The sequence below is a fragment of the Aquarana catesbeiana genome, linkage group LG02 (assembly GCF_042186555.1).
Source record: "Aquarana catesbeiana isolate 2022-GZ linkage group LG02, ASM4218655v1, whole genome shotgun sequence".
In the NCBI taxonomy this organism is placed as follows: Eukaryota; Metazoa; Chordata; class Amphibia; order Anura; family Ranidae; genus Aquarana; species Aquarana catesbeiana.
The window spans coordinates 170,486,971-170,509,897 of record NC_133325.1 but is presented as its reverse complement, the minus strand read 5'-3'; the positions used below and the strand labels follow the sequence as shown (position 1 = coordinate 170,509,897).

The 22,927-nt window shown below is 41.6% G+C and overlaps 1 protein-coding gene across 16 annotated transcripts in view; it reads right to left on the bottom strand.

Moving 5' to 3' along the window:
• The window catches only part of R3HDM2 (R3H domain containing 2), a 186,454-nt gene that overhangs the window by 8,240 nt on the left and 155,287 nt on the right, over positions 1-22,927 (bottom strand). For 10 of the 16 annotated variants that reach the window (XM_073613807.1, XM_073613816.1, XM_073613814.1 and 7 more), the window contains 7 exons: positions 22,836-22,927; positions 22,253-22,410; positions 20,569-20,723; positions 18,346-18,443; positions 16,048-16,220; positions 2,634-2,778; positions 2,418-2,551 (listed from right to left, as the gene is read on the bottom strand). The exon at positions 22,836-22,927 is cut by the window's right edge and continues 35 nt beyond it. In XM_073613807.1, coding sequence (XP_073469908.1) covers positions 2,418-2,551; positions 2,634-2,778; positions 16,048-16,220; positions 18,346-18,443; positions 20,569-20,723; positions 22,253-22,410; positions 22,836-22,927 — 955 coding nt within the window. The remainder of the gene's footprint in view (positions 1-2,417; positions 2,552-2,633; positions 2,779-16,047; positions 16,221-18,345; positions 18,444-20,568; positions 20,724-22,252; positions 22,411-22,835) is intronic. The other 6 variants (XR_012241551.1, XM_073613812.1, XM_073613815.1 and 3 more) reach the window with 2 other exon arrangements.

Sequence of the window (22,927 nt, the reverse complement as noted above, 5' to 3'; positions counted from 1 at the left end):
AAGGCCTGGGAGTAACAAAAGGCATTCTTGTTGGATTCTAATAATGAGTGAGCCTCCCCAGGTTGAGACCTAGACTTCTTTGCCCTCAGTGACATCCTTGATGAGGGTATTCACAGAGTTTCTAAAGAGGTGTTGTGCCTCGAAGGGCTTGCAGAGCAATGACTTTCTGCATGTGGGTTTCCCAATCCAAAACTTTGGCTAAAGGGCACTTTTGTCAACAGACAGGAGACTAATACAGGTGATGAGACAAGAGTAGACATCTAAAAACCTATCCACACTGTAGTTCAAGGCTGTGAACATGAGCTCCAAACACTATATGACCAAAGGGATCAATTGCCATAGTGTTGAGATGCCTTCTGATGGCCCTAGACCAGTCAGCTATAATTTGGTAAGTAAAGGTCATGGTCTGGCCTGCCAGAACAAACAGGATTCTAGAGAAGCCTCCAGTTGCTTGTCGATGGGGGTTATTAAAAGAAGGTGCATCCTCCACTGAGAAACTCAACACTTTCTGAAGGTAGGATACTGTCGGATCCACAGAGGGGGCCAACCACCTTTTACTAAAGACCTCTTCAAATGAGTATAAAGTTTATTGCCACTTGTGAGGGGGATATACAGCTTATCAGGGTTCTACCAGTCTCCATGAAGCAAAACTGAACAGCGAGTACACAAGAAAGGATTTGACAGTCTTGGGTGCCTAAAGGAGCCTGACGAGAGAACTGGTGTAAGCTATGGGCTGATCTTCCTCAAGCTTTAAAGTGGTATGAAGTAAGGCATTAGGAGCCAAGAGCTATGTCTTGAAGTAATGGCAGAAGGCAGCAATTCCTTCTGTGTATGATTATCCTTTAAGGCAGTGGTCTCCAAACTGCGGCCCTTTGATTGACTTTATTTGGCCCTTGGGGCATTGTTATTCCCAATAACACCAACAATGGGGCACTATTCATGCCACTGACACCAATGATGGGGTACCATTCCTCCCACTGACACCAACAATGGGGCACTATTCCTTCCCCTAATACCAAAGATGGAGCATTGTTTAATCCCACTGATTTCAGGACATTTTATACTTCTGGCCACACTCTGGCCCCCCAAAGTCTGAAGGACTGTAAACGTGGCCCTTTGTTTAGAAAGTTTGGAGACCCTGCTTTAAGGAATCAAACATCACAGTCTTGGTGGCAGAGAACTCAGGGGTTGCTAAGGCTGCAGGCAGGTCAGATAGTGATACTGCAGGGGAAGTTGTGGAAGTAGGCTTTCGGCCTCTACAGTTAAGAGCCAGCAATCAAATGCACACATAGAAATCCTGCCTAACTGTACTGAAATATTACAGGGATAGGGTCACCCGATAAAGCAAAGGACGGATCGAGGATGGCACAGTTTCTAGCAGTGGTGAAAATTCTAGGTCATTAGTGTCATTCACCTCAGGGGCACACTGCTGGCAGCAGTTAGTGACGTATGAGCTGAAGGGACATGGTACTGAGGAACTCTCTGCCTTGTGTATAGAACCAGGCATGTTGGGGTGCAAGCCTGAATGCAACTTTGCCTGGGTTCAAAGCTAAACCACATGTACTGAAGAAACTGGCTGCTGAATAGCAGAAGTGGGATCAGGCGGCTGAAAGTGACAAGGTTACCGTAGGTGGGCAGCAGAAACAAACAAGCGAGTTCCATGTGTCATCTGCTGCCAGTAGCAAGATAGGTTTTCTCAATGCCGAATAGCAGGAGAGTATAGATCTCACAAAACAGTGGATAAAATCAGCACTAAATCCCTCAGTTAACCCCTTCTGTGGTCAAACCATTGGAAAGGGGGCTTTTTACCTGCACCCAGTGGTCTCTCCAGTACGTCTTCAGAGACAGGGTTACACCTGGAGCTCTGCCATGGCTCTGGACCTGGAGAGTGCTCTGCAGTCAACTTTCACAGTACACACAGATCTGAAAAGTGCCTTGATGCACAGCTTAGTGCCGGAAAGTCACATTCCAGGCAAGCTCTGCAATCTTTAAGATAAAGGGGTCCAGGTATGGCCCTCCAAAGTCAGGCTTAGGACAGGCCAACTTGGATAGCTGCATATATAGAGACCAGCTCAGCAGCGATGTAGAAAAAAAATCTTGATTGTTAGCCACTGGTTTTCTTTTTTTTTTTCTCTCAAAGAGATTAGACATTTTTCAAGTGCAAAGAAAAGACACTAGCAAAAATCCAGTCATCATCCAATCATAAAAGAAAATGTGTTTAGAATAACAAAAAAAAAAAAAAAAAAAAAAAAAAAAAAGTTCAGTGTCTGCATGACGACAATTACACTTGTTTGGCTTCTCAGCACACTCTCAAATATTGCTGCAGTTCAAAAGATAAGTGTTTCGACAGGTGCACTTTAAAAACCAGGTTTAAAAAAAAAGACAAAGAACAACACATTACGCGAGTACGAATGCACCTTAAAGCTACATTTCCCATGCCAATCAAACTGTACCAGTTGTGCAGAATAGGGGGGCTGACTGTGCAGTATTGGGGGACAAACGGAAAGGTTGTACTGAAGTGGTTGTCCAAGCAAAGAATACCGAGCATCACCTAAAAAAAAAATAATAAAAATCGAAAAATTTATATTATTGAAATGAACAATACAATTAAGGTGTCAAGTTATGAAATATACCTTGTGTAGGGCCAACAGGTCGGGGAAACTGAGGAATGACAGATAGTGGTGAAAGTCCAGTGCAGACACTGTTCATGTTAGAGCCCGGAGAAGGCGTTGGTGACTGTGCTGGGGATGTAATAGGGCTGTTCATAAGATTACTGGCCTGATAGAGAGAAAAAAATAAAAAATAAATAATCATGTATATTACAGTGTTTATTTTTAAAACTGGCTATAGCAATAAGTCTTAAAGTATTCATAGACAAGACATTACTGCTGCTTGATTTATGCAAACACTTAGGTCTGAACGGCACATCAACCAACTTAAAGCGGTATTACACCCAAAACCAAAAATATAGAATATATTACAGCTTGCCAATCCTTGGATGTAGTGGCTGTATTCGTTTTCTTCTTTTTAGGCTTTTTTTGCTCCATTTTCACCTGGTAGTCTAGCCAGTAACACCAGGATTGCCCCCACTCTAGATGAAGTATGTTGTCTACCAGGCGCTCGGGTTTGGCACATCACGGATCTTGTGGACAGATTATTGGGAGGGGCTGGGGAAGACCCGGCTGTCATGGTGCACGTTGGCACCAATGACAAAGTCAGAGGCAGATGGAGTGTCCTAAAGAACGATTTTAGGGACTTAGGTGCTAAATTGAGGAAAAGGACCTCCAAGGTAGTGTTCTCAGGAATACTACCGGTACATCGAGCCACACCAGAAAGGCAGACGGAGATTAGGGAAGTAAAGAAGTGGCTGAAGAGCTGGTGTAGTAAGGAGGGGTTTGAGGACTGGGCCGACTTCTCAACTTCTCAGTCGGTAACCGGTACTATAGAAGGGACGGACTGCACCTAAATGAGGAGGGTGCAGATCTACTGGGAATGAAGATGGCCAAAAAGTTAGAGGGGTTTTTAAACTAGGCGATGGGGGGGAGGGTCCAGAGACAGTGTTAGCCAGTGCGGAAGATATTCCAGAGGGTAGTATTGGGGGCATTAGTGGTAGGTTAACCAAAGCACAAAAACACAAGGTGAGTATAGCAGCAAGTCCTAGTTGCAATCTTGAAACACCCAATACGAGGACAAGATGCGACCGGTCTAAACTATGTGGCATGTTCACCAATGCCAGGAGCATGGCGGACAAGATGGGTGAACAAGAGATACTGTTGTACAAGGAGCATTTGGATTTTGTGGGAATTTCAGAGACCTGGTTCAACAGCTCTCATGATTGGCTGGCAAACATTTAAGGGTATACCCTATACCGCAAGGATAGAGAGGGTAAAAAAGGGGGAGGGGTATGCCTATATATCAAGAATAATGTACAAGCGAATGTGAGAGATGACATCACTGAGGGAGCTAGAGAGGAGGTGGAATCCTTATGGGTAGAGCTCCAAAGGGATGAAGCTAAGGGGAAAATAATACTGGGAGTATGCTATAGGCCCCCTAACCTGAGAGAGGAAGTGGAGACGGATCTCCTATCACAAATTGGATTAGCAGCAAGGATGGGAAGTGTTATCATAATGGGGGATTTTAATTATCCAGGCATAGACTAGGCGGAGGGAACCACGCATTCATTTAAGGCTCGCCAGTTCCTTAATGTCTTGCAGGACAATTTTATGGGTCAGATGGTAGACGCACCAACTAGAAATAAAACATTACTGGATCTACTGATTACCAACAATTTAGGTAACAGCGATCACAGGTCAATCAGTTTCAGTATAAATCACACAAATAGGAAACATGAAGGGAACACAAAGACACTGAATTTCAAAAGAGCCAACTTCCCTAAACTACAAACCTTGCTAAAATGCATAAATTGGGATAAAATATTAGGAACAAAGAATACGGAGGAGAGATGGGTTTGCTTTAAGAGCATATTAAATAAGGGCATTAGCCAATGTATCCCATTGGGTAATAAATTTAAAAGAGCGAACAAAAATCCTGGATGGCTTAACTCCAATGTAAAAATGCATATAAAAGCAAAGGAGAAGGCCTTCAAAAAATACAAGGTTGAGGGATCATCCTCAGCATTCAGACTTTATAAAGAATGCAATAAGAAATGTAAGGGTGCAATTAGGACGGCTAAGATAGAACATGAAAGACACATAGCGGAGGAGAGCAAAAAAAATCCCAAGAAATTCTTTAAGTATGTAAACAGTAAAAAAGGGAGGACAGACCATATTGGCCCCATAAAGAATGAGGAAGGACATCTGGTTCCAAAGGATGGGGAGATGGCAAATGTATTGAATGTATTCTTCTCCTCAGTCTTCACGAGTGAATCGGGGGGCTTCAGTAACCAAAACTGCAGTGTTTATCCTCATGACACAACACAGGAAGCACCTCCATGGTTAACAGAGGACGGAATTAAAATTAGATTTGAGAAACTTAACATTAATAAATCACCGGGACCAGATGGCTTGCATCCGAGGGTACTTAGGGAACTCAGTCAGGTGATTGCCAGACCGTTGTTCCTAATTTTTACAGACAGTCTACTGACTGGAATGGTACCAGCTGATTGGAGAAAAGCCAATGTAGCGCCAATATTTAAAAAGGGCCCAAAAAACATCCCTGGGAATTACAGACCAGTTAGCCTAACATCAATAGTATGTAAACACTTGGAGGGGATGATAAGGGATTATATACAAGATTTTAGTAATAAGAACGATATCATTAGCAGTAATCAGCATGGATTCATGAAGAATCGTTCTTGCCAAACCAATCTATTAACCTTCTATGAGGAGGGGAGTTGCCATCTAGATAAAGGAAGGCCCGTAGACGTGGTGTATCTGGATTTTGCAAAAGCATTTGACACAGTTCCCCATAAACGTTTACTGTACAAAATAAGGTCCGTTGGCATGGACCATAGGGTGAGTACATGGATTGAAAACTGGTTACAAGGGCGTGTTCAGAGGGTGGTGATAAATGGGGAGTACTCAGAATGGTCAGGGGTGGGTAGTGGGGTTCCCCAGGGTTCTGTGCTGGGACCAATCCTATTTAATTTGTTTATAAACGACCTGGAGGATGGGATAAAAAGTTCAATCTCTGTATTTGCAGACGATACTAAGCTAAGCAGGGCAATAACTTCTCCGCAGGATGTGGAAACCTTGCAAAAAGACCTGAACAAATTAATGGGGTGGGCGACTACATGGCAAATGAGGTTCAATGTAGAAAAATGTAAAATAATGCATTTGGGTGGCAAAAATATGAATGCAATCTATACACTGGGGGGAGAACCTCTGGGGGAATCTAGGATGGAAAAGGACCTGGGGGTCCTAGTAGATGATAGGCTCAGCAATGGCATGCAATGCCAAGCTGCTGCTAATAAAGCAAACAGAATATTGGCATGCATTAAAAGGGGGATCAACTCCAGAGATAAAACTATAATTCTCCCGCTCTACAAGACTCTGGTCCGGCCGCACCTGGAGTATGCTGTCCAGTTCTGGGCACCAGTCCTCAGAAGGGATGTACTGGAAATGGAGCGAGTACAAAGAAGGGCAACAAAGCTAATAAAGGGTCTGGAGGATCTTAGTTATGAGGAAAGGTTGCGAGCACTGAACTTATTCTCTCTGGAGAAGAGACGCTTGAGAGGGGATATGATTTCAATTTATAAATACTGTACTGGTGACCCCACAATAGGGATAAAACTTTCGCAGAAGAGAGTTTAATAAGACTCGTGGCCACTCATTACAATTAGAAGAAAAGAGGTTTAACCTTAAACTATGTAGAGGGTTCTTTACTGTAAGAGCGGCAAGGATGTGGAATTCCCTTCCACAGGCGGTCGTCTCAGCGGGGAGCATTGATAGCTTCAAGAAACTATTAGATAATCACCTGAATGACCACAACATACAGGGATATGTAATGTAATACTGACACATAATCACACACATAGGTTGGACTTGATGGACTTGTGTCTTTTTTCAACCTCACCTACTATGTAACTATGTAAGGAGCACCTTTGGATATAAGCGTTGTCAGTCTGAGCTGGGAGGAGTGTTAGATGTATTAGCAAATTTACAGTATGTGTTCGCTTCTGCACGCAAGCACGGAGGGGTGGGGGCACTTTCATTTTCCACCGTCCCTTCAATTTGTTTTTTGATCGCTTTTATTCATATTACAAGGATTGTAAACATTGTAATAGAAATTAGGATGCAAGATCCTCCTAATGGAGAGATCTGGGGTCAAAAAGACCTCTCCTTTACCTTCAAAAGCAAAAGATAAAAAAAAAAAAAATAGGATTTTTATTACAGCTTACCCGTAAAATCCTTTTCTTGGAGTACATCATGGGACACAGAGCCTTAAGTAATTACTTAATGGGTTATGGGCCACCTTCAGGTGTTGACACTGGTATGCCCAATCAAGGAAGTTCACTCCCTATATAAGCCCTCCTCCTTCCAGGAGCACATCAGTTTTTGTAGCAAAGCAATATACTTAAATCCCAAAAGAGGGGAGGGACCTCTGTGTGCCATGATGTACTCCAAGAAAAGGATTTTACAGGTAAGCTGTAATAAAAATCCTATTTTCTTTATCATACATCATGGGACACAGAGCCTTAAGTAATTACCTAATGGGACGTTCAATAGCAATGCTACTTGAGGGGAGGGAGAGACAACCCGCAGGGTACCTCCAGACTTGAGGACTTATACTGCTGCCTGCAGCATACTGCACCCAAAGGTGATACCCTCATACCTCCTTACATCCACCTGATAACATTTTTGTGAATGTATGCACTGAAGACCAAGTTGCGGCCTTACAGATCTGAGCCACGGAGGCCTGGTGACGCACTGCCCAAGATGCACTAACGGCCTTGGTAGAGTGTGCCTTAACTTGAAAAGGGGGAATCTTATCCCTTAATTATAAGTTTGAATTATAACTTGCCGAATCCACTTAGCGACAGGGGATTTCTACGCTGCATGTCCCTTCTTAGGACGCTATGGCAGAATACATAAGACATCAGTCTTAAGAATCTGAGCAGTTGTCTTTAAATAGATTCTCACTGCTCTCACAACATCAAGACAATGTAGTGACTTTTCTTCCCTGGAACATGGTTTTGCAAAAAACGATGGCAGGACAATATCTTGGTTCAGGTGAAAACCTGAAACCACTTTTGGCAAAAGCCTGGACGAGGGCGTAACACCACTCTGTCCTCATGAATAATCAAAATATGTCTCTTTACAAGAAAGAGCAGCCAATTCCGAAAACCTCCTTGCTGAGGATATAGCAACCAAATATACCAGCTTCCTTGTCAGAAGGACTAAGGTAATATGCTGTATTGGTTCAAATGGCTGTTTTTGTAACACTGACAAAACTAAATTCAAGTCCCAATGGCTTAAAGGTGATTTAACTGGCAGACTAATCTGCATCACCCCTTGTATAAAACCCTGGACTAAAGAATGCGTTTTTTAAATAAAAATCGATAAGGCTGAGACTAGGCCCTTAATAGTACTCAAGGCCAACTTCATCTTCATCTCTACGCCTAATTGTAGAAAGGCAAGAATTCTGCCTATGATATGATATGGTGTCAACCCTTGGATTCACACCAGGAAACATAAGCCTTCCAGACTCTATAATGTATAGTTCTGGAAGTTGGTTTCCCTGTATCAAAATAGAGATAACCGACCCGGAAAGCCCACGTTTCCTCAGAATGTGGGTTTCAATAGCCAGGCCATTAAATTTAGCATTCGGAAAGTAGGATGGAATATTGGCCCATGAGAGCAGGTCTGCCCTTAGTGGAAGGGACCATGGATCCTCCACTGCCATCTTTACGATTTCTGCATACCATGACCTTCTGGGCCATGCTGGTGCTGCCAGAATTACCGGTTTCCAGCTTGATCCTGCAAAGAAGTCGAGGCAGCAATTGAATAGGGGAAAATGCATAGATCAGTGAAAGCTGATCCCACGGTATCACCAATGCATCTGTTCTGCATGCGAATGGATCCTTTGTTGTGGACACAAAGTTGACTAACTTCATGTTGAACTGGACGCTAGAAGATCTGCGTCCGGAGTCCCCCATCTTTGACAAACAGCCCGAAAATATGTTGGGGTGAAGAAACCATTCCCCTGGGAATAACTGCTGGCAACTTAAGTAGTTCACCTGCCAATTCTCTATTCCCGGAATGAAGACTGCCGATAGGCACGGAATATTTCTTGCTGCCCAAGTTAGAATATGGTTCACCTCTCTCTGCGCTGAGAGACTCTTGGTGCCCCCTTGCTGATGGATATAGGCCACAGCCGTGGCATTGACGGATTGGATCCTGACAGGACAATCCCTTAACCTGGAAGTCCAGGTCTTTAGAGCCAGACGCACTGTCCGAATCTCTAGGATGTTGATGGGCAAGTCTCTTGGACAGTTGTCTTTAGTACTGCTCCCCAGCCTAAAAGGCTGGCATCTGTCGTTACCACTTTCCAGATAACAAGTCTGAAGGATTTTCCTTTCAGCAGATTCTGGTTAGTAACCACCAACTGAGGCTTTGGGACACCCTTGGGGACAGCCGCATTGGCAAGTCCAAAGCTTGGATCGTCTTGTTAGCAGATAGAATACTGTTTTGCAACAGTCTCGAATGGAACTGGGCATAGGGAACTGCTTCAAATGAAGCCAACATCCTTTCTCATGCAAAGGCGAATGGAGGGATCTCCTTTTGACCTAACCATCTGCACCAACTCTCTTATGGAGTTGTTTTTTGCCTGGGCAAGAACACACTTTTTTCTTGGCTGTATCTATGATCAGACCCAAATACTCCAGCTTTTTTAGCGGTTTAAAGAGAGACTTCACTAGGTTGAGAACGCAAACCAGACTTTTACAGGTAACTGGTTGTAATGCGTACACCTTACTCCGAACACCGATTGGTATATTAGCAATAGATCATCTAGGTATGCCAAGACTGTTTAAGCCCTGTGTCCTTGACCTGGCTGGAGGTGGGGCTAAGCGTTTTGCGAACACTCGGGGTGCTGTAGCTAGCCAGAAAGGCAAGGCTATAAACTGGAATGTTGCTGTTCTACTTCGAACCGCAGAACCTTTGGTGAGCGGGAAATATATGGACATGCAGATATACATCCCTGATGCCAATAGATGCCAGAAGTTTTCCTCCTTGTAGGATAGAAACTACTGACCTGATCAACTCCATAGAAAGGAGCGGATCCTCAGGAACTGATTTAGATTTTTTTAGATCTAGAATGGATCTGTTCTATTTCTGCGTGGAGCTGTACATGTACATTAAACACGTGGAAAAAAGCAGTGAAGGTTTTAAGTAACCTAAGAAAAAACAGAACAATCAGCTGACTCTACTAGAGGTAGCTTGAAAGAGGCAAGAACCATCTCTGTAAGAGATTTGTACCAGCATTCTCTTGCAAGGCTGAAAAAAGGTTCAACTCTAGTTGTCTCATTCGCAGAGGAGTAATGGATTTGCCTTTCTTCCTGATCACCTGAGGGTAACCCTTCATCCTCTACCCACTGTTCCCTTGATAACGGATCTAAGATGGGGGAGGGGGATCCAACACGCTTCCTATCCTTGGATAGTGGATTGATAAAGTCGCTAATTTTCCTTCTAGGCCCTGCAGGGCGGAGGAAAAACACATTTTCAATCATGTATACAGGGGCTGAATGTTTTCTCCTCTTATGCCCCGTACACACGGTCGGACTTTGTTCGGACATTCCGACAACAAAATCCTAGGATTTTTTCCGACGGATGTTGGCTCAAACTTGTCTTGCATACACACGGTCACACAAAGTTGTCGGAAAATCCGATCGTTCTGAACGCGGTGACGTAAAACACGTACGTCGGGACTATAAACGGGGCAGTGGCCAATAGCTTTCATCTCTTTATTTATTCTGAGCATGCGTGGCACTTTGTCCGTCGGATTTGTGTACACACCATCGGAATTTCCGACAACGGATTTTGTTGTCGGAAAATTTTATATCCTGCTCTCAAACTTTGTGTGTCGGAAAATCCGATGGAAAATGTGTGATGGAGCCTACACACGGTCGGAATTTCCGACAACAAGGTCCTATCACACATTTTCCATCGGAAAATCCGACCGTGTGTACGGGGCATTAGAGTCTGATGGTGGAGACCGTCACCACTGCCTAGAAGCAGCTGCCCCTGGCGCAGGGGAAGGAGTCCATTTAAATAAAAGGATGTTTATACCTTCTTTTGGACAAAAGAGTACCTTTCCTGCTAGAAATCATTTGGATGTATTTGACTATTTGACCAAATCTTCCCCAATGAAAAGGGAAACTAGTCAGAAGCCTTTTTGCAATATGCTTTGGCTGACCAACTTTTTAACCACAGGGTCCAACGCATGTGTTTTAGCACAAGCGCAAGGTGGGACGCTTGGTGGATAGAGTCTTTTATGACATGTATGGCAAAATATAGCGCCTTTGGTAGGAGGATTTTAACAAAAAATCCCAACTTCTTATCTGTTGGATCCTTAAGCATTTGTGCATCTTTATTATATATAATATTATATATATATATATATATATATATATATATATATATATATATATATATATATACACACACACACATATATACACACAAACAAACACCCTGTTCCAAATTATTATGCAAATTCTATTTCAGTGTCACAAAGATTAAATATTTTGTTTATCAATTTAACTCATGGATGGCATTGTGTCTCAGGGCTCTTTTGATCACTGAAAACAATCTTGGACAACTGAGATAATTAGATTGCCAGGTGAGCCCAATTAAAGTAAAAACTACTAAAGGAGGGTGTTCCACATTCCACACCATTTTCAAGCAATATGGGGAAGAAAAAGGATCTCTCTGCTGCCACAAAGAGTGAAATAGTTCAATGCCTTGGACAAGGTATGAAAACATTAGATATTTCACGAAAACTTAAGCGTGATCATCGCACTATTAAGAGATTTGTGGCTGATTCAGAGCACTGATGGGTTTCGTGCAGATAAAGGCACACTGAGGAAGATTTCTGCCAGATCCATGCATCAGATCAAGAGAGCAGCTGCTAAAACACCATTACATAGCAGCAAACAGATATTTGAAGCTGCTGGTGCCTCTAGAGCCCCACGGACATCAAGGTATAGAGTCCTCCAGAGTCTTGCAACCGTGCATAAACCTTCCATTCGGCCACCACTAACCAAGGCTTACAAGCAAAAACGGCTGCATTGGGCAGAAAAATACATGAAGACTAATTTTCAAACAGTCCTGTTCACTGATGAGTGCCGTGCCACCCTGGATGGTCTACATGGATGGAGTAGTGGATGGTTGGTGGACGGCCACCCTGTTCCAACAAGGCTGCGACGTCAGCAAGGAGGTGGTGGAGTCATGTTTTGGGCCGGAAACATGGGAAGAGAGCGGGTCGGCCCCTTTAAGGTCCCAGAAGGTGTAAAGATGATCTCTGCAAAGTATGAGGAGTTCCTGACTGAACACTTCCTTCCCTAGTACAGAAGGAAGAACTATGCTTTCCGTAATAAAATCATCTTCATGCATGACAATGCACTATCTCATACTGCAAAGAAAACCTCTGCATCAATGGCTGCTATGGGGATAAAAAGAGATAAAGTCATGGTGTGGCCTTCATCCTCCCCTGACCTCAATCCTATTGAGAACCTTTGGAGCATCCTCAAGCAAAAGATCTATGAGGGTGGGAGGCAGTTTACATCCAAACAGCAGCTCTGGGAGGCTATTCTGACATCTTGCAAACAAATTCAAGCAGAAACTGTCCAAAAACCTCCCAAGTTCAATGGATGCAAGACTTGTGAAGCTGCTATCAAATATGGGTCCTATGTTAAAATGTAACATGAACCTGTTAAAATGTTTAAAAGTTAAAATGCTGTTCAAAGTTTGATTGAAATAGCTTTTGATTTCAGTAAATATGCTGCAAACACAACAAATGACAATTTTCAGTTCTTTACAACCTATAAAGTGTTTTGAAACTTACTGTGTGTAATAATTTGGAACAGTGCATTTTTTTTTCAAAATAAAAAAAAAAACTTACAAACGGTTATCATTAGGAGGTTTGTTCAATAAAATTTGAATTGTACTCTTAATAGTTGATAAATGAGAAAAATATCATTGGCATAATAATTTGGAGCAGGGTGTGTGTATAATTATATATATATATATATCTATATATATCTATATATATATATATCTATATATATATATATCTATATATATATATATCTATATATATCTATATATATATCTCTATCTATCTATCTATCTATCTATCTATCTATCTATCTATATATATATATATATATATATATATATATATATATATATATATATATATATATATATATATATATATATATATATATATGAGAAAAAGCATAGGTGGACTTTTTACAGTTCCTAGGCTTCTCCCCTTACCTTATCCTCACTGCAGGATACTGCTATAATAGCAGATCCAAACTTCACCCATCACAGCAGGCAGCGTAGTTAAACCTTCAAAGAGTGGGTCCCTTTTTAATAGGGGTTCCACTCCATTGGACCTGTATAGCACCCCTCAGGACAATTTTAGGTAATGTAGCAAGACCAAAAAAAAGAGCCCCGGTTCTTAGGGTTCAGCCCTCAAAGAGAAGCGTTACAGGCAAAACCTCATTTTTATGCGAGGCCCAGATACCATCCTGTGGCCGCAGTGGGGTGGATGGATCCGGTTGTGGAGGTTTTTTTAAATCCAGCATGGATCCCTCATGGAGCTCTTCAGAGCACATCTTCACTCGTGACCAACACCTTAGACACTGTCGAAAAAACTGATGTGCTCCTGGAAGGAGGAGGGGTTATATAGGGAGTGAACTTCCTTGATTGGGTATACCAGTGTCAACACCTGAAGGTGGCCCATAACCCATTAAGTAATTACTTAAGGCTTTGTGTCCCATGATGTACAATAAAGAATAAGGTTTTTTATCGTTTTCTTAAAAAAAAAAAAAAAAAAAAAAAAAAAAAAAAGAATTGTTTACTTCCGCCCTAGACCAAAAGTGACGTCATGATACAGCTCTGATCCGCCCAGGCAATTAGACACGATCAGGTCTCTCGCTGCCTCCGAGACCAGCTGCACCACCTGATCGTTTCTCGGCAGCACCGATGTCCCCTCCCACCGCTTTGGAAAGCGATCCAGTGGATAATGAGCCACTTGGATCGCTTTCATGAGATAGCTTCAGCCATAACCTCAGTAAACCACAACGTATATATATATATACACACACACACACACACATGTATTATGGTCAGCAAGCAGTTAATACATGTGTGGGGTTTCCTTTTCTCACAATCCAGCAATATTTCACTAGATTACCAAGCTTCTGATCAAACTAGCACTACAGCATGACTTTGCAGAATCACACTATCAGCACCCCTGCACCACTGTAAAAGAATCTACACCCAGATATAAATACTTCAATAATACATTCTGTGTTGAGCAACTACTGACCAGAGTTTAAAAAAATGATTAATATGACAATTGTGGCCATCATGTAAAAAAGCCAAAGCATCAGCGTGTTAAATAGTAGCCAGTCAGCAAAGGCAGCATAACCAGTTCAGCTCTTACAGTGCCTTGAAAAAATATTCATACTCCTTGAAATTTTCCATGTTACAACCAAAAAAACATAAAAGTAGTTTATTGGGATTTTATATGATAGACCAACATAAGTGGCACATAATTGTGAAGTGGAAGGAAAATGATAAATGTTTTTTTATTTTTTTTTTTACAAATAAATAAGGGAAAAATGCACGTTTGGCATGCATTTGTATTCACCCCCCTTTTTCATTTCGCTACCCCCAACTAAAATCTAGTGGAACCAATTGCCTTCAGAAGTCACCTAATTAATAAATAGAGTCCAGCTGTTCTGTGAAGCCCTTAGAGGTTTGTTAGAGAACCTTATTGAACAAACAGCATCACGAAGGCCAAGGAACACACCAGACAGGTCAGGGATAAAGTTGTGGAGAAGTTTAAAGTAGAGTTAGGTTATAAAAAAATAGCTCACCGAGCACTGTTCAATCCATCATCTGGAAATGCAAAGAGTATGGCCCAACTGCAAACCTACCAAGAAATGGCCGTCCACCCAAACTGACAGGTCGGGCAAAGAGAGCATTAATCAGAGAAGTAGCCAAGAGGCCCATGGTAACTCTGGAGGAGCTGCAGAGATCCACAGCTCAGGTGGGAGAATTTGTCCACAGGACAACTATTAGTCGTGCACTTCACAAATCTGGCCTTTATGGAAGAGTGGCAAGAAGAAAATCATTGTTGTAAGAAAGCCATAAGAAGTCCCGTTTGCAGTTTGTGAGAAGCCACGTGAGGAACACAGCAAACATGTGGAAGAAGGTGCTCTGGTCAGATGAGACCAAAATTGAACCTTTTGGCCTAAAAGCAAAACGCTATGTGTGGCTGAAAACTAACGCTGCACATCACCCTAAACTCACCATGCCCACTGTGAAACATGGTGGTGGCAGCATCATGTTGTGGGGATGCTTTTCTTCAGCAGGTAACAAGGAACATACAGCCAGAGCTACAATGGAATGGTTTTCGATCAAAGCATATTCAGGTGTTAGAATGGCCCAGTCAAAGTCCAGACCTAAATCCAATTGAGAATCTCTGGCAAGCCTTGAAAATTGCTGTTCACAGATGCTCTTCATCCAATCTGACAGAGCTTGACCTATTTTGCAAAGAAGAATGGGCATAAATGTCACTCTCTAGATGTGCAAATCTGGTAGAGAAATCCCCAAAAAGACTTGCAGCTGCAATTGCAGCGAAAGGTGGTTCTACAAAGTATTGATTCAGGTGGCCGCATACAAATGCACACCACACTTTTCAGATATTTGTATAACATTTTTTAAAACCATTTAGCATTTTCCTTCCACTTCACAATTATGTGCCACTTTGTGTTGGTCTATCACATAAAATTTCAATAAAGTACATTTACGTTTTTGGTTGTAACATGACAAAATGACAAAGCTGATAGCTGCTACTGTTCTCAGTTTCTACAGCCGCCTCCTGGTTTCAAAGTAAAAGAAATGCAGCGGGTAATGTAGTTTTTTGTGATATTACAGGCACATGCAATTTTAAGACTTGGAATTTTTAGTATTCATTTACTTGACGCAACTTTATTTTATATTTAACCAAAAAAATAGTATTATATTGTGTGTGTTTGCACTAAAATTAATTTTATTTATATTTTTTCTTTAAAAGTTGTGTTTAATAAACGGATGTGCAAATAACATGCGACAAACATTTGCAACCATCTTATTATTTTACAGGGCCTCCACTTTCAGATAATATATAATAATCTGGGGATTTAAGTAATTTTATTGCCAAAAATAAAGATTTTTACATGCATGCAAAAATTTAAAAAAAAATGCTCTAGAGCTAAAGTGGTTAAAGGACACGTGCTAAGTAGAAACTAGATGGCATTTTCCTGTTTGGTTGCAGGTTACAATAAAATGCTGATATTCTTCCTACCTGAGTGCTGGCTTCTGCAGCATACAGATGCTCAGGTTTCTGACCCCTTTGGTCAACACTAAAATATTTGCAATGGTTCCATTGGACTACTGGTGGGTTCTGTGATGTTGTCTGTGGGCCATTGGGTACATTCAGCTGCATTACCACCACACCCAGACTTGAAGGGTTGACACCTGTAATGACAATACATGGTTACCCAAGAAGGAATACTTGAATGTCAAAAAAAGCAAAATGTGTGGATAATTGCTAAGAAAAATACATTCGGCTCTACCTATAATTAAACATATTAATATAGAACAGACATGCAAATAGATGTTCCAGATAGAGAAGCAAATGTCTTAGTGTGCATGTTCCTTCACTGAGTATTCCTGTCTATAAAACAGATGGATGGCTCACAAACTCTTCATTTCACATATTGCTTGCTTATTTTTAGGTATCTGTACATAAGATGAGTCACATGTTTTGAGAGACTTCGTGACAGCTGATTGCTACCTCTCACCAGTCAAACAGATTACTGGAATTCTGAAGATAGTTTTTGTTTTCAGGAAGCAAGGTGGCTTAAACCCTTTAAAACAGATGACACATTTTCACGATGCCCTCAATGTGTGCAATCGGGTTTTTAACTCTTTATACGCCAACATATTATGGCTCACCATTTACAGCATATAAACATAAATGTTACAAAGTCAGCTTCAGGCTTTCAAATAGAAGTGATTCAGTTCTAGAAGTATGTGTCCCAGGCTCCCCTGTACCCTCAGGAGACCCAGGACATCCATGGTCAGTGTTAGGATGGAGAGCAGAGAGGGGTTGAGAAACATTTGTGTTCCGATCTTCCTGTAATTAACTCAGAAGCACTCAGCTCACTCTGAGCTATTCCAAGTTCTGAGCTGTCAAGATACTAAATGTTCTAGCTGGAAAACTGCAGATTGATGATAGCTTGAATTCAACGTGCTTGAATGGAGTGCAGAAGAGCCATTAGGAATATAAAGACTGCCATAAGTGGATCGACAATCAGCTGGTTCAGCAGGGACTAGGCAAATTTCGATCCATGTAGGGGCACAGAGGTTGTACAGAAGTTGATAGGTAAACAGACTTCTGTACAACCGTTCTGTTGCATTTTCCCCGCTCGTTTTGTGCTGCAGGCTATAGCCAGCATTGCTGATCTGTGTATTCTGACAGAGGGGAAGTCTCTGTGCTGCCAGAATACAATAGCTCAGAGCGGAGTATTCCCCCATTCACATGGATTTCCCATTCACATCAAGTCAGTTTTTTTCATCCTACAAGCTGGTTGAAAGAAAAAAAATTATTAATCTATGGGCTGCCTAACAGACCCATGACTGCTGCCATAAAGAGTACCTGTCAGTCTAAATATGCTATCACATGGAAGGCTTGCCAGTCTCTTTGTGACCGCAATAAAGCAGAATATAAAAAAAAAAAAAAAAAAAAAAAAAAAAAAAAAAGTAAAATAAATTTAAAAATGTAAAAGCCCCACGCATAAACGTGTGCATGGGGTACACAACTATGTAAAAGACAACAGCTCAATGCATACATATACAGCACCGAACAAACTAGAGAGAAAAGAATGCATCTTCTAGGGCAGTGATGGTGAACCTTGGCACCCGAGATGGTTTGGAACTACATTTCCCATGATGCTCATGCACTCTTCAGTACAGATGACCATCATGGGAAATGTAGTTCCAAAACATCTGGGGTGCCAATGTTTGCCATCACTGTTCTAGGGCCATCATTTACTTGTTAATTCCAAACTGATGAGCTCTAGTGGTGCCTGTGGACACTTTTGGGTATTGTAGTTTTTTTTACTGTTTTGCAGGCATACAATTTTAAGGCTTGAGATATATATTTACTTTACAGTCTCATTATATATATATATATATATATATATATATATATATATATATATATATACATACATACATACATACATATATATACACACACACATACAGAAAATTTGGAGATCGCTTCTATGAAAAAACGAAGACTACAAAGAAAAATGTAAACACAAGCTCAAGGCTGTGATTGCACCCGTGTGCTTGTTTACATCCCATTACTGCTGCATCATAGTACTTATAAAAGCGGTAGTAAAAGGGAACTCTAGGGAAAATCTTAAGTTACCCCTGCAGTGGGGCTCTCCTTCCCGCTGCAAGGTTTAAATGCTATTTTTTTTCTAGGGTAGAGAACTCAGTTTTAACTTCTACATGTGCGATAAGTAAAAAATATCCTCTGCCCTTAATGTTCTTTTTTTCTCAAGGCATTTTATTTTATTTATTTTTTTACCTGAATACTGCTGTTGCATTTGCGGAGGACTGCAGGGGGAAGGAGACTGAGACATCTGGTACTGTTCAGAGCCAGGAGGAAGATAACCCACAGAGGTGCTATGGGAAAGCAAATTAAGTCAATGTCAATACAAGAGCATTTGTAGTACATGACGATTAAACTGATTTTATATCTGGACAAAGCTCAAGTCTTAAAGTGTTTTATTTTTTTTAAAAATGTTTTAGGGTAACAAAGGATCCTGTTCCTGCTGATTACAATTCTCTCAGCACACAAAGTATGTAGAAGTAACTGCAAAACTTGATGCAAGATATTACAGCAGGGCAACATCAGCTGACTCCTATAATCTTTCACAATGTACTTCGTCTAGCTTTCACTTGTGCAAAAATAATAAGTGATATCCAGATGTCTGTATATGGAAGAAATCAAATGTATTCACAAGTACAGAAAGTGTAACTGTTGTTCTTGCTATGACTCCTCTCGGAGTGCTAAAAACATTCTTGATAACACAGATGTTAGATTTGTGGGCTATATAGTCTTCTAGCGTTAGAAGTACCGTATTTATCGGCGTATAACAATTTTAAGAGGGCAGTTTAAGGAAAAAAAAAATTTTGAATTTTGAAGCAAAATAAAGGTCAGTGCCCATCTGCAGCCTTGCCATTGCCCATCATTGCAACCTCATCAGTGCCCATCTGCAGCCTGAACAGTGCCCATCTGCAGCCTTGCCCATCATTGCAACCTGAACAGGGCCCATCTGCAGCCATGCCCATCATGGCAACCTGAACAGTGCCCATCTGCAACCTTGCCCATCATTGCCGCTAATCAGTGCCAAATCTGCAGACTTGTCCATAATTGCAGGCTGATCCGTGCCCAGCTGCAGCCTTGTCTATGCCAGGATAGACAGAGCTGGATCTCCTGTGTACTCGGCTCGGCTCACAGTCACGCCCCTTGGCTCGGCTCCTATGATGGACATAACAGCAGTCCAATGCTGGGACATCAACGCTAGGAGCCGTCCAGGGGGCGGGACGATGCTTGACTGCGAGCCGAGCCAAGTACACAGGAGACTGCGGTTCTGTTTCAGCGGCACTGGTTCCCTCCTTCCCCTCCAAGGCAGCCTATATCGACATATAACAGGCACACACGATTTCCCCCTATTTTAACCTCCCTGGCGGTATTCCCGAGTGTGGCTCGGGGTTAAAATTCAGTACCATTAGCGGTAACACCGAGCCACACTCGGGATCGCATTGCAGGATCCTGGGGCGGCTTTACTTACCTTGTCCCCGGGATCCTGCGATGTCACCCGCAGTGTCCGAGGGCTCCGTCCTCCTCCGAAGCCTCTCCGTGCCAGGCTCCGTTCCCTGCGAGCGGCGCGACGCACGGGGGCGGAGCCTGGCGGCAAATTAAAAAAAAAGTAAAAATCATAACACATACAGTACTGTAATCTTACAGATTAAAGTACTGTATGAAATGATTTCACATCCCTTTTGTCCCCAGTGCTTTGGCCCATGCCCTGCATGCAGTTTTACATGATATACACTGTTCTTTCTGCCTGGAAACTGGAGATTGTCCATAGCAACCAAAAAGTGTCCCTTTACGTCAAAAGTGGCTTTAGACCAGCTAGAAAACAGCGATAGTAAATTAGAACACTTGCAGAATTGAGCGATAGTGAATTGTGGGGAAATTTATTTTATTACTATTTTTTTTTTTTTTTTTTTTAATTATTTATTTTTATTTATTATATTATAATTTATGTTTTTGTGTTTCAAACTTTATCATACCCGGGATATCTACTAGACTCTGGTTTGGACAGATTTAAGTGTGTTATTGTTAAGATTTACAGACCTACAATATAAAACGCCAAATTTCCATGCAAAATAATTGTACCGCTTTCAGCACCTAAAATCCGAAATAATCATACCGCCAGGTAGGTTAAGGGGGAAAAGTACGTGTTATACGCAGATAAATACGGTATTTTTATGATCAGAAAGGTTCATAGAAACTCTGATTCTGATAAATGACACTGGGTAGAGAAAGACACTGGAGTGATAAGGAATTGTAGATAACTAAATATGCACACTTACGGAAGCCTTCTGTGCCTAGAAGCTCTGTATGTTAAAATTGAGCATATACTAGCTCAAATATGCCTAGAGCAGCATACTGCATTATGCCAATTACTAAATAGATTCCCCCACAAGACCTAATGTGTAAGAAAAACCAGTGACATACCTGGAACCATTCTGCTGTGCTTGTGGTATAACACTGTAGTAGACTGGCATCCCTCCAGCTGGCATAGTTCCTTGCACAGCTTGATTGGTGGGAACAAGTACAGATTGCTGATAGGTCTGTGGCACAACTCCCTGTGATTCGTTTCCCACTGGAACCTGTTTCAAGGGCAAAGCTCATCTTACACAAACTGATTTATTACCATGGGGCAAATAGCAAGGGTTTACTGTAAACACCTCTAACTAGAAAAATGATTCAATTTAGTTATATAGAGTGCACTGCATTGATCTTGGAGGGCTACAGAATCATGTCAGTAGTCCCACATGTTTCTGTTGCCCTAATAAACAAGAGTGAGTGTTGTCACCCTAGGAAAGGAAATAGGTTACTGGCAAAATCAACAAAATAAATTAAAAAAAGGAAAAATAATGCAGCCACCACATCGAAGGATAGCAAGCTGCAAAATATAACATTTTGCTCTTTAACCTCTTGCAGACTGTTTAACGCATATATACGGTTGCAAGAAAGGTGGGCTTCAATGACCTGCTGCTGCATAACTGCATCCATGACAGCAGGAGCTTGTGTGCTGAGAGCACACTCACAGCACGACTGAGCTGCAACTGACACAGGGAGCAGTACCCAGAAAGTTTACCTTAATGCATAGAATAAATTGACAAAAAAAAAAAAAAAAAAAGCCTTCTACCTTTAGAACCACTTTAAAGCAGAACTAAACCCTCCTAACTTTTTCAGCCAAGGAAGCTGCCATCCTAGCCTCGGTTTTATTTGCAAATGCCATGGTGCTGCACATGTGATCAGTTATGACTCCAGCCATTTGATGGTTTGGTTGAGAGCACAATCAAATGCGACAATTAGCATTCCTGGCATCCAGAGAATAGAACTTTTTTTGAAAAACATTTGAAAAACATTTGAAAAACATTTGCATAGAAACTTTGACCAAGCAAAAAAATGTCAGTTGATTCCAACCCCTCAATGTAACAGACAGCAGTTCCCAATTTCCATAGGTCTATTTGTGAATGGGAGCTTTGTTCAGCAGATAACTCTTCTGGACAGAATTAAATCCATCTGTACAGAAATATGGCAACTGTCAACTGAACAGACCAGTTAATTGTTACGAGTCAAATCCTCTTTTCCTCCAAAAACCAGGCAGTTTTCAATAGCAGGACATTTGGCGCTGCAAAAAGCACATAGGGGCTGTTCTTATGGAAAAATTATTCTGTCACCCATGTCCACACACTACTCTGAGTCTTATTCAATTAATAAGTTAGTTTTAGGGTCTAAATGTTACAGAAAGCAGACACTAAATACACATGGTTAAAATACATAAATAGGAGCCTTCCTGATATTTACAAAGCCCATGCGCAGCCAGCCAGGTGACCTGACTTATGTCTAGTGCAGTTACGCAGCACATCTTGGTCAGGTACCCGCCCACAGCCTGTCACTGAACAATAAAGCAACACACTGATGACATAACCTCTCTGCTCTCGCCTCCTGTCACTATGTGTGAATTCAGCACACATTATTGGCCTGAAGTACTGCTTCTCCCCCCCCCCCCCCCCAGTCCAGCTGTATAGGGGATTACAAGAGGCTGAAATCAAGTCAGATTTAATATCTACCTCGAGTACCACTTCAACAATGAAAACGATCTTGACACAGATCTGTGTACACTCACCTGATATGAAGGGAGTGGAGTGTACTGCACCATCATGCTTTGCATTTGATTTCCAACACTTGCCCTCTGGTTATTAAGCATTGTAGGATTTTGTGACTGCTGGACACCCATCATTCCCTGGTAAGCAGGTGGCTGGTTGGAAATTATGGACTGCATACCTGTGATATATAAAACAAAAAAAACATGGCAAATTGTAAATAAAGCAAATATGTGTCGCATTAACTTCCGTGCTGTGATATTTATTATCAAACATAAAATACAGGTTATGTATGTAATGAGTGTGAGGACTTCATCCTACAGGCAAAATATATCAATCTGCGTGCTTTTCCTTTTACTACTGCCAAAACAAACCACAAGACCAAATCTGCAAGTTAGGGGTAAGCAAAAATAATTTTCTTTGATGCAAATGGACATTTTAAAAACCTATTCCCACAAAGAAGGAAAACAAGGATGGAGGTGAAAAAGGAAAGGAAAATACATAAAAACATTTTTATTATACCCAGTATGATCAAAGAAAACCCAAGATCAGTTGTAGACAACATGTCGATTATTATAAATTCCCCATGTTTAAAGAACATCTCACCAGGTTGCTGAGGCGGCTGGGTGACCGGCTGATTGCGCTGTGAATTGTAGGCAGCTGGGTGCGAGAGAGGTCGGTATTGCTGGCTAGAGTTT